We start from the raw sequence: 14,240 nt of genomic DNA, 5'->3' as shown, positions 1-14,240 counted from the left end.
CCCTGGCAACAGCACAGCCAAGGGATGCCAGCACCCAGAGGACCAGGGCTGCTTTCACTCTGTTATGCATGAAAGAGAAGAGGGAGATCTTGGAGACACAGGTCCAAAGGCTGTCTCAAACAGGCAGGCAGTCATCTGTCTGCAGAATTACATCACCCAGCTGCCACAGCAGCGCTCACGAGCTCCTGCAGATCCGAGCAGGTTGATTAATAAGGAATGAAGTGGGGTTTGTGAATGCTTCCACTGTGCTGTGGGCATGCAGGTGTCTTCCTCCTGTGAGGACATTTGGGACAGACTGGCAGTGCCCTTGGGGAAGCTTGGTGGGATTTAGCTCTCCCACCCAGCCTGTGTGCAGGCTGTTCCTGCTGCTTTCCATTCACTGCACTGCACAAGAGTTTACTCTTACAGGTCAGCCTTGCTGAAGATTTTAGCCAAAAACCTCCTCCTTGAATAGTTTCTTCAACAAAGTGCTGATGGTAGCATGCAGCTTCTGTCCCAAAAAGCTTAGAAAGTGTCCAATCCTCTGAGGAGGGGGTTTTAAAAAACATTAATCATCCTTTGTCTTCCACCCTCCCTTAGCTTGTAATAGGGAAGAGCGCTCAAATGGAAGGTTCGGCTTGGGAGCTTTAACACTTTAAACCCCAGAAGGGCAGGGTGCTGTTTAATTTTGAGCTGTCTCGAGGCAAGGCTGGAGTCTCTTGTGGGTTATTATTGCAGTGTTTATTTGCTGCGGGCTGTTGTGAAGAGCTCGGCCACAATGCCCAGCTTTGTTTTTCTCATGCAGCAAGTGCTGTGTTAATGGAGTTAGTTAAGAGTAGAGTTTAATCATCTCTTAAGCACGTTTCGGGTGTTTTACCCATATGATGCAAGAACCAAGGGGGAAGTGTTGAACAGGGGGATGGCTTTGTGCTGTTGGTATTTACCACAATTAGAGCTGGAAGAGAAGTTAGTCCATCTGTTGTACTGTGAAGCACTGGCACAAGTTGTGCTCAAAGCCAGGTGGGATGGGGCTCCGAGTAACCTGGTCTAGTGGAAGGTGTCCCTGCCCATAGCAGGGGGTTTGGGACAATAGGGACTTTAAGGTCTCTTCCAAGCTATTCTATTTCTGCAGGACTGATTCGCCACCCTCCCCTCCTACGCCCCCGCTTTCCTCTACTTGCTGCTCCCCAGAAGTGCCTTTTTCAAGCAGGATTTCTACTGTATAATTTGAGCACGGGCTCAGCCGCGAGAGAACGGCAGCTTTGTTCCCTGTATAGCGGATAATGAGGTGTTGGAGGCAGATAGCTCGGGATTCGCGTGTGCAGCGCCTGCCCAGCTCACTGAAGCGCGGCAGCGCTGAGCGAGCGCCTTCCTCTCCTTCTGCAGCATCTAAACGGGCTTGTTGTCGGCGCACATGGCAAAAGGGTTAACATTTAATTAGAAAACATAGTGGCAGCTAGTGGAGCTTAACAGAGCTTTATATAAGCTGCTAAGGACAAGGCTGCTGTGTGAGCTGCTGGGAGGGCTGAGCTAGTGCAGCCGCTGGCTGGGCGTCAGGAGCCGGGGCATGCCTGGGAACCTGCCCAGGAAGCGCCGTGAAAGCGGAGTTTGTTTCAAGCCTTGACCCCGGGGCTGAGCGCAGCAGCCCTGCCCCGCCGAATAAAGCCGGGCAGCCTCATGCCAGGCGTCTGAGCGAGGCAGCGACAGCGGGTGCGTGTTGCCAGCGGAGCGGCTGATGGCTTCGGTGCTGATGTGCGGCGTGGAGGAGCTGCTGCTCGGCGGCAGCCGCCTGCTCTGGACGGTGACGGTGGCAGCGCTGCGGCGGTGGTACGCGGCCCGGCTGCGGGCGTGCCGCCAGGCGCTGCGAGCCTGGTGTGGCCTCCGCGATGTCTACCAGGTAAAAAAAGGAAAAAAAAAAACAGCTCAGCGTCCCAGCTTTTCCTTGGAACGGCGTCCCCGCACCTGCTCCCCTGCGCGTTGTTTCTGCGGGATGGTTGCTCCGCGCTGCGGTGGGGTGAAGAGCGGCGAGGCAGCGCTGGGAAGGTGCTCAGAGCATCCTGAGCTGGTCCTGGTGTTGCTTTCAAAGTGCCTGCATTCAGGGTTTGGGGGAGATGTTTTCTGTGCCAAGGATGTTTTATCAGTCAATCTACAAGTGTTTTGGCAGCCAGCTGCCCCCCATATAACGCCCCCGGGACCCCCTCTTGCTGCTGTCACCCTTGGGATCTGGAGCTCCAGGAGCTGCTCTCTGTGCTCCCGTGGGAGAGACTGGCCGTGGCTTTTTCTGCTGTGTTTGTGTCACTGAATAGTGGCAGCTTGTAACGTGATAGTTCTTTGCATGGCACGGAGGCATGCTGCTTGGGAGGGATGCAGTGGGTTCTGGAATGGCAACTGGGGGGCTCTCCTTAAACACAGCCCTGTACTTGCACCCATTGTGGTATCCAGTTGCAGCGAGGGTGGTGTCACTCTTTCTCGAGTCTGTTTTTGCTGGCAGTTATTTATTTCTGTGCCTATGGGTTTCTGTCTTGCATGTGAACTTGTGCTGCGTGCCTGCTCTCAGCCTCGCTGCGTGTGTTTGCTACATCAGGGTGAATGTTTCAAAGCAGCTTCTCCCCTCTCCTTGGTGTGTTGCAATACAGAGAATGACACAGCTCGTAGCAAACAGTCTCCAGAGGCACCAGGATGCAACCTCCATGGGAAAGTCATGCCACAGCTAAGGACAGCTGTGCCTGTTTAATCCTAAAGCGATCTGTTGGTATTTAGCTTTAGGGTAGGCTCAGGAGTGGGAGAGCAGCTTTACAGTGGTAGATGTACCAGTGCTTGAATGTGTCCTGGGCAGACCATGTGTGGCAACACTGTGTGATGTGTCTGACACAGGTGTCACTGTGGATGTGGATCATGACTACTTAGGGAATGCAGGAGTAAAAGTGTCATTGCTCTTCCTTTGCTCACCTTTACTGACCTGTAGGGATGTGGTGGGATGCAGCTCTGACTCTCTTCTTCCTCTCTAAGTAAAATCCAGCTACGCCTGTGCTGTGTGGGTGTTATTTTCAGGGTCCATTCACATAAAGACCATGCAGCTTAGACTGCCTTCCCTCTCCATTGCATCCCCATGGAGGTACAACCCCATCCCTCCAGGGCTGGAATAAAGGCTCGGTGAGCACCAGCTCAGACAACAGCTGTATTCAGCCTGTTCAGCTGCCATACACTGATGGCTGGCTTGAAGTGAAAAGAGATTTTTTTTCCATACAAACTGTATCTGTATCTCTGCCTAAGCTTACTGTGTCCTAGCGGTTGCTTTGTCTTTTCTTTATGAAAAAGCATCACTGACATGTGTCTGAAAAGTGGGGATGTGAAAATGGGTGAAAAGAGAAGACTAGTCCTTCTCTCATCCTACCAGGCAGACCTTGAGCCCAGGAAGTGGACAGGGAGTGCCCCTTCCCCTCTGCCCACAACTTGTCCTGCTGGGGACCTGTTGCTCCCCACTTGCTGCTCTGAGAGTCTTCCCTGGGAGGTGAAACCTGGCAGAAGCAAAGCAACTCTCACATTTTAACATCAGGAATTTGCTAGTGGTAATTTGGGGTGTATTAAAGTGAGATGGCTGAAGGAATGCCCTGCAGCTCTTCCTTCTTGGGTTGTGTAACAATTTGCTTTTTGTGCTGAAGTCTTGGCTCTCAGCTGCTCAAACCTCTGGCTGAGTCCACTGAGTGCAGGACTGAGCACACAGCATTAAATGTCACCCGACTGCTCAGATACCAGAGTCCTGCAAGAGCCTGAATCAAATTGGTTTTCTTAATTTTTTAAAGTACTTCAAGCTATGGAAACAGCTAGAGACAGTGGCTGGGTGACCCTTGCATGCAGGGAGGAAATCTGAGCCACCCTGGGTTACATTTCTATACCTCAGGCCCAGTGGAGCAGCACAGGAGCAACAGAAGCAGTGCAGAGCACTCCATGGGGCTGTTTCTCTGAGGAAGTGGATATTGCAATGTCTGTGGGACAGGACTCTACTCTTGGGTGTGAGATTTTGTGTCCCATCATTATTACAGATCCTGCATTGTCTTGAGCAAATTGTTTTCCTCTGTTCCCCTGTTCTTTGTAGAAAGGGCACTCCTACCTGCCAGGGATGCTATTTGTCCACTCAGATTTTTCCCCAGAGGTCCTGTAGGTATTGCAGCCACATGAAAGCACCTTTTTGCCCTGTGTTCTTATTAAAATTAACTCCTGGAGAGGTGCTTAACATTTCCACATTGGCTTCACAGAGAAGGCTCATTTCTGTAGCTCCTTTACATTCATATTCCAGATATGAAAAATACCATAGGTTTCATATAGAAATTCTTTTGTCTAAATGTGGGCTTTTCCCCTCTCTGAGGATTCCCTGGACTGTGCATGATGTGACAGACCAGGACACCAGGCAGAACTTAGTCCACTGAGCTGCATGCAAGGGACATGCAGGGAAGGCTGAGGTGGCAGGCACTTGTGCTGCTGATCAGCCCTGGAAACCTGAGTTTGCTTTGATCAGTATTTGGGAGTCACATTTTGTGAGCCAGTGGCTATTTTTGTGTGAGCTGGATGCTGCCAGTAAGTCTCTATTTAATCATCAGTACATTTTTGTGGAGAAAGGAAAGCAAGTCGGATTTCTTCTCCTTGGGGTGCTGCATGTGTTCTTGTGGAGAGGGGGATTTTTTAGCCTTCTTAAAATACAAAATGCTTGGTAGCCTGGTGGGAGATCTGAGCTTGAGCTGCAGCACAGAGAAGCCACGAACCCCTTTGTGTGTCTGAGCAGGGTCCCAGCTGTGTTTGGGAGCTGGCAGGTGCAGAGGTGGTCACGGGGCTGGCAGGACAGGCTCAAATCCTCTCTGCCAGCATAAAGCCCTTACCTGCCTTAGCAGCTTTAAGCACAACTAAAACCCACCCCAGCAAGCACAAACCAGCCTTTGTCAGTCACCTTCTCCTTAGCCTTTCTGTTCCTAGCCTGTGTTCGTGGGAAACCTTTCCCAAGGTTTTACCTGTTGTTTCACCTGCTCACTGGCACAGCGACTTCACCCCTAACCCAGGCACTTCCCCAAGCTGATCCCTGCTCCAGGATGCTTTCCATCATCTGTCCCACCTGCCAAAAGAGAAGGGCTGTCCTACTTGCCCGGAGCCATTCATCTGGAGGAGGTTGTGAGCCAAAGCACTGCTGGGGTGTCCCGTTTCACTCTGAAATAACCCCAAATCCTCTCGAGGGGAGGGGCTGTGCAGTGTGAGAGTTGACTCTCTGAGCCCTTGGGTTGTGTGCCAGGGAACATTGTCTTGTCCATAGCAGGGAGCGTTTAAAGCCTGTCCTAGAAATAACAGATCTGCAGAGACAGCTGATAGAAAAGCTGGCACAGGTCTTTTTTTCTAACAGCAGCAAGTCAGGATGAATTATTGGGGTTGTTAGGGCTTGGGAAAATTCCTGGATGAGAATTTGGCATAGAAACATTTACTCAAGGGTTCCCATTTCCTACCAGAGAAAGGACTGAGGGCTGTATTTTGTTGTGGAGCTCTGGCACATAGTGCTGTGGTTTTGGGGGGTTCTTCCCAGAGCCCCTCCTAATGCCTGAGATGGGACAACATGGCATTTCTAGGTGTCCTGATACTATTCCCAAAAAAAGCTTTCTGCAGGACCCTCCACATGCTGGGTTTATAGGCCACCTGTCTTAGATTTAATTATAGGGCAGTAAAACCAAGTGAAATTTTTATATAAATGAGGTTAATAAGCAGCTGCAAAGCCAAAGACTTCTAGAATCAGCATTTATCCTGTGTTTCATTACCTGCATTATCACTGGCCTGGCTTTCATTGGGGTATTGACATGAAGTTTTCCTCTGAGGTATCAATGCCAGTTGCCACCAGTACATCCCACAGCACAGTGATTCCTCAGTATGGTTAAGCAGGAATGAGACATGGCATCACAGTCTATTTACTGATGCAGATAACTCTTATAAATCACAAACTGGTCAAGTGAATGGTTTAGAGTCAGGGTTAAATGTGTGTCAGTCAGTCTGCTCCATGCTAAGTTTTAAAGAAATTGGGAAAACTGTTCCCAGACTCCCTGCTGAATACAATGGTGTGTTGTGATTGATCTGCTGGATGTACAGCCAGATACAGGAGCATCTCTGTGATGAAGCAGTTCAGGAGTAACTGAAATTACCAATTGCACAGTAATTAGCTGATAAACTATGGCATAACAGTGTAAACTTTTCATATGGGTCTTTTGGACAAAGGGCTTTTTAACCTCTGGAAGGTCATTTCCTGTATGAAGTGAAAAAACGTTGCTGATGAAGCAGAAGAAATCGGCTTTGTACGTGTGTCTGGCCCATGGTACCTGGGGTGGGAGAGGAAGTGGCTGACTTCTGTTTCCTCCAGTGCTAACGTAGTTGGTTTGGACAGTGAGCACCATGCTTCCTCTGCTACCACACCTTAACTTTCCATTATGAAAAATGCTGACAACAAATTGAGGTGCCTTTTTGCCTTTCTCTTTTCACAATGATGAAAAGCAGTGCTGGAGTGGAGAGGGAGAGCACAAAGCTGGGGCTGCGTTGTCAGGGCAGAACTTTGTTCCACACCAGACAGATCCCAGGAGTGATGCTCAGCAGAAGCATCTCAGGTGTTCTTACAGGTCAGGGCTTTGCAAAGGGAGCTTCAAAACCTTTTTAGAGGATGCTGAATATGTGTGTGTGTTCCTTCAAAGTTTTCAACTTGTGCACTGGGGATTACTGGTTACCTTGGAAAAGCTTTGCTCTGGCTGCTTTCATCCAGCTGTTTTTCTTTTTGAAGGGATCTGATCTAATGCAGTGGTGCTGCTCATTTGTCACCTGCAGAGCTTTGGCACTGCTGAAAGTCCTGTTGTGCCCAAAGCTGGCATGGGGAGGTGTCCCCATGGCTGGGACTTTGGGGCACTGCCTCCTGACATCTTAGAGTTAAACTTGGCTCTGCACGCTTCCAACAGCAGCTTTCCAGAGCTCTCTGCCAGACACATTTCCAGCTGAGCTCATGATACAGCGTTTTCTGTTGGAGAGAGTTGATTCAAACAAAAATATGATTTCTTTTTTATGGCTTCTCCCTCTTCCCTCACTGACAAACTTCACAACCAGACTGTGAACTTCATCTCATTTCCTTCGGGGTGTCACGGTGCCAGTTTCAAACAGTGCCTTCTATTCACAAACCACTCGGGCCTGTGTAAATATTTTTCCTCTTCGATGTGACGCAGCTCACTAAATACGTTCGATTTCGAATGTCGCTGGCGCCACTTCTCAGAGGCAGCAAGTCCTGCACAAAGGTATCCCTGTATGAGCTTGCCTGGAGAAATCTCCATTCTGGCCTTTGCAGAGAGGCTGGCCAGCTTGCTCTGACTGGACAGAAACTGTATGGAAAGGTAAATTAAAAGTGTTTCAGGCACGTGCTGGTTTTTCCAAGCTTCATTTTCATCCTCCTGAGTGGTTGTCTCTCTGTCACCCCTTTTGCTGGCAGTGCTTTGTGATCTTGGATGGACTGCCCATGTGCTTAAAATAACACTGTGCTATCTTTGTCCCCTCATTTTCTGAAAATCAGGCCACCCCTTGTACAGTCTGCATTGCTCTTAAAACCTCTGAGTCATAATTAGTGATTAGTAATTCTACTAATCTTCTGTACAGATGGAGGCCAGTTCATTCTCAGAGACTGCAAAGAGGATAAAGCAATCAGTGCTGGAATATATTAGCTTAAATACCCTCCCACACACAAATACACATGTACACTTTTCCCCACTAATTGATCTGTCATTCATTTAAACATGCAGCAGTGGTGTGGTGGGGAAGGAGATGGGGAGAACAAGTGTCACCAAAAAGCTGAGAAAAGTTTGAATGTGCTGGATTTAGCCATTAAAAGTCATCCTTGACAGTTCAAGCAATGCTAGGGTTAAGATTGTGATGTTTCTGTTGCTTTTCCAGCTGATGTGGGGTAGGTGCTGTCCTGGGGATGGGTGCCCTAGGTGCATCTCCCTGCTGGCCATCAGGCACAGGAGTGTGGTGCCAGCAGAGCTGGGAATGGTGCTGGAGAAGTCCCTGCACTTCCACCCATGGCACTGCTGGTGCTGTGCTGCTTCCTGAGCATCCTGGCTTCACCTTTGGTTGGGCCACTGGTTTCTGGGCAGGGAGATGTGGGCAGGGCAGAGGGTGTGAGGTTTGGAGCAGGGTGGTGTTTGTTAAGCTGTAGTGAAAGTGGCAGTAATTCCTCTCTTGTTTCAAGCTCAGTGCATCTGTTCACCTTGCTGGGGGGGGCTGGGGTGTGCTGCATTCCCTCTAGTGTCACCCTTCAGTGAAGGGTTGTGGCACTGCTGTCCCCAAACTCGGCTCATTCGTGCCTTAGAGTTGCAGAATTTCCATGTGCTCAACTCCAGCAGCTTCCTACCTCTTACAGGTGGGCTGTATTTCTTTTAAACTCTAATTTTTCTCAGTTAAACTAAGTTCTCTGTACAGCTGAATTATGCAGCCCTAGTCTGTGTTTGTTTGGAAGCCACAGATCCTCCGAGGAGCTGTGCTGTCCCTCCTCCAGCTATTCCTGTCATTGTGGTTATCCCAGCAGGGCAGAAGCTGGCACCACCCAGGTAACCTTCACATCATTTCTCTAAGGAAACATGACTCACTGTCTATTTTCCATCTTATTTTTGGGGCTTTGGAGTCTGTTTTGGAGACAAATGCAAGTTTGTTGCTCTGAAATACTATCCCAAAACTGTCTCGCTGCCACCTCTTAGGTTGCTGCTGCAGTCTGGACCAGCTGGCTGGACCTGACCTGGCACCCTCCTGCCTGATGTGGGGCCAGCTTATGGTTTTTTCATGAAACCTGTGATATTGGACATAGAGTGGAAGGCTTTTATGGTCTCATGACTATGAGAACATTGCCTTTTACAAAATAACTTTGGGAAAAAAGACAGCTCTTTTGTCTGCAGCTATTTAAGGGCTGGTTGTTTGATCAAAGCTGGTTCTTCTGAATTAAACAAGGAGGGTGAGACACCTCTGGCACCTCACAGCACCCTGGTGTCTGGGGTAGCTGCCCCTGGAGGTGTCTGGATTGATGGTTGTTTAGGGAGAGGAGGGGAGCAGGGCTGACTCACCCTTGTGATGGCTGGACCAGGTTGTTTCTCTCCTGGGAAGGCTCTGCAGCTTCATGGAACCTCTTGTTGGCCTCAAACACCTGGCACAGAGTCTCCTGTTTGGGGGACTTCGGCTGGGCCAAGTGGCCTCAGGACCTCTGAGAAGAGGGAATCACATCTCTGAGATGTTGCTGTCTGAAGTTTGACCCATTTTCATTGTGGGAAAAGCAAAGTAGTTTGTTCCAGGTGTTGAACTTAATTTTTTTTTTCTATTAAAATAGATCCCTGGATTTTAAAAAAATCAGGTTGGGAGAGTCTTCATAGTTTGTCCTCTGTATGCATAGTGACTGCTAAGTTGAGAGCATAAATAACTGTGTAGAGCCTTCAGATTTTTGAAGTAACTGCATGTGTAAATTTGAGACTTTGTGCCTCTTGTGTACCTGCCTGAAGGTCAGCTTGGAGCTCTGGAAGTTCCAGCTTCCTGGATTTGGGTGCACACTTCTTTGTTGTTCTGTTTTTTCCATTTCCAGTGAGAGCAGTGTCAGTTGTTGGAGTTTTCTTTGAGGAGAGCTGTTTTTGTGCCTGTGTGAGGCTGTGCCCTGCCTGGCACAGTTCCACAGTTTGTGCTGCTGCGTCAGAGCCGGGGGCTGTGTGAAGCCTTGGGGGTTGATGTGCCAGTGGGGAAGGAATCAGGGAGTCAAAGTAGAACTCAGTGTTTGGCACACAGAGAACAGCCTGCAAAGGAGCAGCAGAACAGCAGGTAGATGATTTACTCCCCTAGCAGCAGCAAGGTGTACTCCTGTGGAACAGGATCAAGTTCACATTGATGGCCAAGGATGTGAACTGTGCCCATGCTCTCAGTTCCCTCCCCAGGGTGCAGCACCCACATCAGAGCAGCAGGGCAGTGCTTTGGAGAGCAGTTTGGGAAGTCCAGTGGGATGGTGATCCTGGGGGGTCTGTTGCAGGGAGATTCAGTGGAGGTGTCAGTTTTTGGGGTAGCTGTGCTGAGCAGAGAGCTCTGCTTATCTCTGTCCCTGTATCCCTTCAGACGCGTTGGTCCTGCTGCCACAGGGCTCAGCCTTGCTCCAAGGGGTTCAGACTGGGGGTGGCCTGAAGTTTTAGTGCTGTGCCCAGTTTTTGCACAAAGTCCCCTCCTGTCCCAGGAGTGTGTGGGGTGGAGGAGCTGGGAGGGCTGATGGCAGCTCCCAGCGAGCACAGAGCTGCCAGCATGGGGGTCCTCAGCCCCTGCTGTGGCACAGGCATCACCATCCCACACCGAGGTGTCTCCCTGCCCCAGAACTGGCACTGTGCTGTGCCTTTGGTCAGCAACTCCTGCTTGTTCGCTCAGTTTTGTTTTATAATAAAGGGGTTAATATCACAGACAGGAAAAAAAAAAAAAAAAACAACAACCCAAAAACCAACCCACAATTGTAATGCTTTCCCATTTTTAACAATCCCGTTTCAACCCCTTGTGTCCCCTGACTCACTCTGGAAGGGCTTTTGTTTCTGAATCTGTAATCAAAGCAACAAACACGAAGGTCATTTCCTTCAGATTATATGGCAACGGAAGAAGTCCGGGATCGTGTCTCCCTTCTTCCCCCAGCTCAGATGCACAGAAAACATGAAGGCTTAGTGTGTGCACACTGGGATTACTTCTTGGGTTTCTCAAGTCCATTTAAACCAGCAGGCTGTGTAATGTGGAGGTAAGAGGCTGTATTTTAATTTCTGATGCTTAGCAGTGACAGATAATGTGATTTAGTGCTCTTGCAGTGTGTCCTGAGTTAAACATCATGCAGAGCTCGGAGCTGTGAGCCCTGGAGAGCCAGAAAGCAGCACAGAGCAGAGAAAGTTTGGGATGGGGTAGGTAGAAACCTTTCTGCTTGCTCATGTCTTCACCTTGAAGGAGCAGTCCATAAAAATTTCTTTGTGTCTTTTACACTCCATTGAGGAGATAAGGGGCTGTTTGTTTATCCCAGCATTTACAGCTGCTTTTTCCTCCCTTTGTTGTAAATTCTGCCTTGGCTACTTCTGCAAAGGGCTAAATCCAAGCTGGATTCTGAAAACTTTGCTGCAGCTGGAGCAAAGATCTCTACTTTAGAGAGAAACCTCTTTTCAGAGATTACCCTTATGGGCTGCTCTGAGATATGATTTAACCTGAACAAAGCACAGATTCATGAGTCCCGAGAAAAGGCGGTTGGCGCCTGGTACAGTAACTCCTTTCAGCATGCAACCATTAAATATCTCCTCATAAGGTCCCCTCCTCTCTCACCCCCTAAAAAACCCTTGGGAAGATGCAGCAGTGCACACGGAGCCAGGGGCAACGGCTGCTGAGAAAGAGCCTTTGATCCAAAGCACTTGTTTTGCTTTAAAAGTGAAATGTGGAACCATGTGGATCAGCCCCCTGAGTGCCTGGCAAGCTGCTGGCACTGGGAATGTTGGCTCCTCGCCTCCACAGAAACGCTGCTCGCTGCCTGCCCCAGCCCACCCCACTGTTGTGACTTCTCTTGGTTTATTTATTTGCCCTCTGCAATCTTTTTAAAGAGTTGCAGGCTTAAAGGATTTGTGCTTTGGCCTTCTTTTTAAATTATTTTTCATCTCCTTCTTACCTGGTCTCTGTCCAAGGCTGGCACCTCGGGTTTCCTGAGGGGCTGTTGCCAAGCACGAGTGGCTGGAAAAGTCCAGGGAGGGATGCTGGGTGTAGGGACCTGCATGGGGCAGGAGAAGAAGAGACTCAAGATGACTTTAGAGAATGAGATGGTGCCTGGAGGGGATGGCAATTATTTGGTCAGGGCTTGCTCTTCGTGTGTCTCCTGCTTTGGGAGTCTTCCCTCAAAAACCCAACTCGGGGGTGAGCAGGGAGGTGCTGGAGGGGACAGAGGAGCATCCAGTGGAAAGCCATCAGAAATGGGGGAGAGCTTCAGGCCTGGGGAGAGGCAAAAAGGCATCAAGGGTGGAGTGTGGGTCTCCAGGGATGTGAAACTACTCTTCTGTAAGGTTCTTTTTTTGTCTTCTGTAACTATTCCTGTAACAGGGAAAGCTGAGTTTGTTCGAGTGAGCCAAGGATGGCTTCTGGGGTGAGGTAAAACTCAGGAGTTACCAGAAGCTCTGCACAGAACAAACCCTGAGATTGGTGTTGTAGAGACTTAAGCAAAGAAGCTGGAGCTTAACTGCTTTGCCTCCTGGCTGAGGAGCAAAGCTCAGGACAGGTCACAGGAGGGCAGGAGGCCAGTCCTGCCCCACTGTGGGCAATGCTTGTTGAGGGACAGAGGATGCTGCTGCCTCCAGGCAGTGCTCCTTCATGGGCAGCCCCTGCATTTGCTGTGTCAGGTAGCATCAGGAAAGCACTCTGATCCCACTGGAGACCTTTTCCCCCTGAATTCGCAGGAGATTGCACTGGAACAAACCACCCCTGTGGGCTGTGTGCAGTAATGACCTGCCTGCAGTGTCTCAGCACTGCTGGAGATAAGTGTGTCTCCAGCAGACATGAATTTACTGGCTGTGTGCTGCCAAGGAAAGCAGATGTTGGATTTCATTGACTTGATATTTGTGGCAGATTTCTACTGATTGTTTCCTATTAATTTTCCAGATAGGTTTTTTTTTTGATTTTTTTGTTTTTTTTTTTTAATAGCATTAGCTGTAGAGTTGCCTGCCTGTTCTTTTGTCACTGTTGTTTTAAATGCATTGCAAAGTGGCAGGAATGGAATGCCAGCACCCCTGGAATGCCATGACCTGCTCAGTTTTTCAGCTTCAGACACATTTAAGGAGAATACTCCTGCAATAAAGGTGAGAATAGCCAACCTCTCCCCCTCTGTCAGAGGGACTCAGCATCTGTCATGACACTGCCAGAGAGATCCTGTGGCCTTTGGCAGTGCCAGGGGAGGTGAAATGCTGGCTGGGTGCTGCTTGGCAGCTGGAAGCTCTGGGGCCAGCAGAGCCAGGCTTTAGCAGCAGTTCTTCCCTCTGCTTCCTGCAGTGGGGCTGATGCTGCCTCTGCACTTGAGTGCTTTCAGCCCTGTGCTGGTGCACAGAGAACAGCCCCTGCACCCCCATGGGGAATGGAGCAAAGGCAAGTACAGGAAAAAGCCATCAGGAAACACAGCCACACTGCAAGATCTCCTCATGGGAAGGAGAGGGGTGAGTTTTTTACATTGCACACTCCTGGTTGGGAGAAAGAAGCTGCAATTCTGCTGCTTATATTTTGCTCTTGGCAAAGGGCTTTAACTCCTGGCTGAGTTACTGGATTTATCATTTTGAGGAAGATTGAATGAATTTGTTTCCTGGATTTTAATTTATCGCTGTTCTTTGGTTTTGTTCAGTTTTTTGGGAGTCTTATTACAGCATGCTCATCATTATTTCTGAGGATTTTGGGAGAAGAGGATGAGATTTAGAGCCCCACAGCCTGCTCTGGTGAGTGGGATCTTTCTGATGACCCCAAGAGTCTGTGCCTGTCATCCCATACAAGCGATCAACAGAGTGAATAAAAGAGTCTCTTAGATCTGCCATCCCCTGCAATGAGGGATAATAGAATAAATGGGGAAAAGGAAGGTTGCATGGAAAGTCTGTTGGCCAAGCCAGAGTGCCTGCAGTGAGGGAGAGCACTTGGGCTGTTCCTGTGCCAGACTTTTTCACTGGCTCAGCTGGTGGGGCTTACATGAAAGTCAGTTGATGCTCTGCAGGAGCCAGTTTTTTCATCCTATCTTCAGCTCTCATGGCTATTTTAGGAAGGTGCCATGCAACCCAGGCAGCCTCTGAGCCCCCTGTTCCAGGCACTGTGTTTTATCTCCAGCTCATTGCCAAACTTCAGCAGAGCCAACATTTCCATGTAGAGCATCATCAAAGGGACATCAAAGTGCAAAGCTGGCACTTTTCTCCAGCCTGTCTCATCTTAAAACATTTCTGTGCATGTCATTCAGTTATGGCTTTAAATGTCTGTCCCTGCCTGGTCCTGAGAAAGAGAATATCCTGGGAATTCTGCTGCAGAGCCCCTGCAGTTGCTGTGGGCAAACATCTCAGGAGTGTGCAGAGCCCAGGTGGCCTCTGCAGCCCTTGGGAGGGATGGGGGTGGCACTTGGAGTCACCTGGTTGGTCCTACAGGATGGTTTGCCAGAGCTCAGAGGATGAAAGTTGTAGCCAGCCACTGTGGAGCATCACTGGCTATTTAACATTAAGCAG

At 49.4% G+C, this 14,240-nt stretch overlaps 1 protein-coding gene across 1 annotated transcript in view; it reads left to right on the top strand.

Moving 5' to 3' along the window:
* Positions 1 to 1,281: 1,281 nt before the first annotated feature.
* FRMD4B (FERM domain containing 4B) overlaps positions 1,282 to 14,240 on the top strand; it is an 80,899-nt gene continuing 67,940 nt past the window's right edge. The window contains exon 1 of the mRNA XM_021550798.3: positions 1,282 to 1,876. Coding sequence (XP_021406473.2) covers positions 1,715 to 1,876 — 162 coding nt within the window. The 5' untranslated portion in view covers positions 1,282 to 1,714. The remainder of the gene's footprint in view (positions 1,877 to 14,240) is intronic.

The sequence above is a fragment of the Lonchura striata genome, chromosome 12 (genome assembly GCF_046129695.1).
Source record: "Lonchura striata isolate bLonStr1 chromosome 12, bLonStr1.mat, whole genome shotgun sequence".
Taxonomy (NCBI): domain Eukaryota; kingdom Metazoa; phylum Chordata; class Aves; order Passeriformes; family Estrildidae; genus Lonchura; species Lonchura striata.
This window is presented reverse-complemented; position numbering and strand designations above follow the sequence as displayed.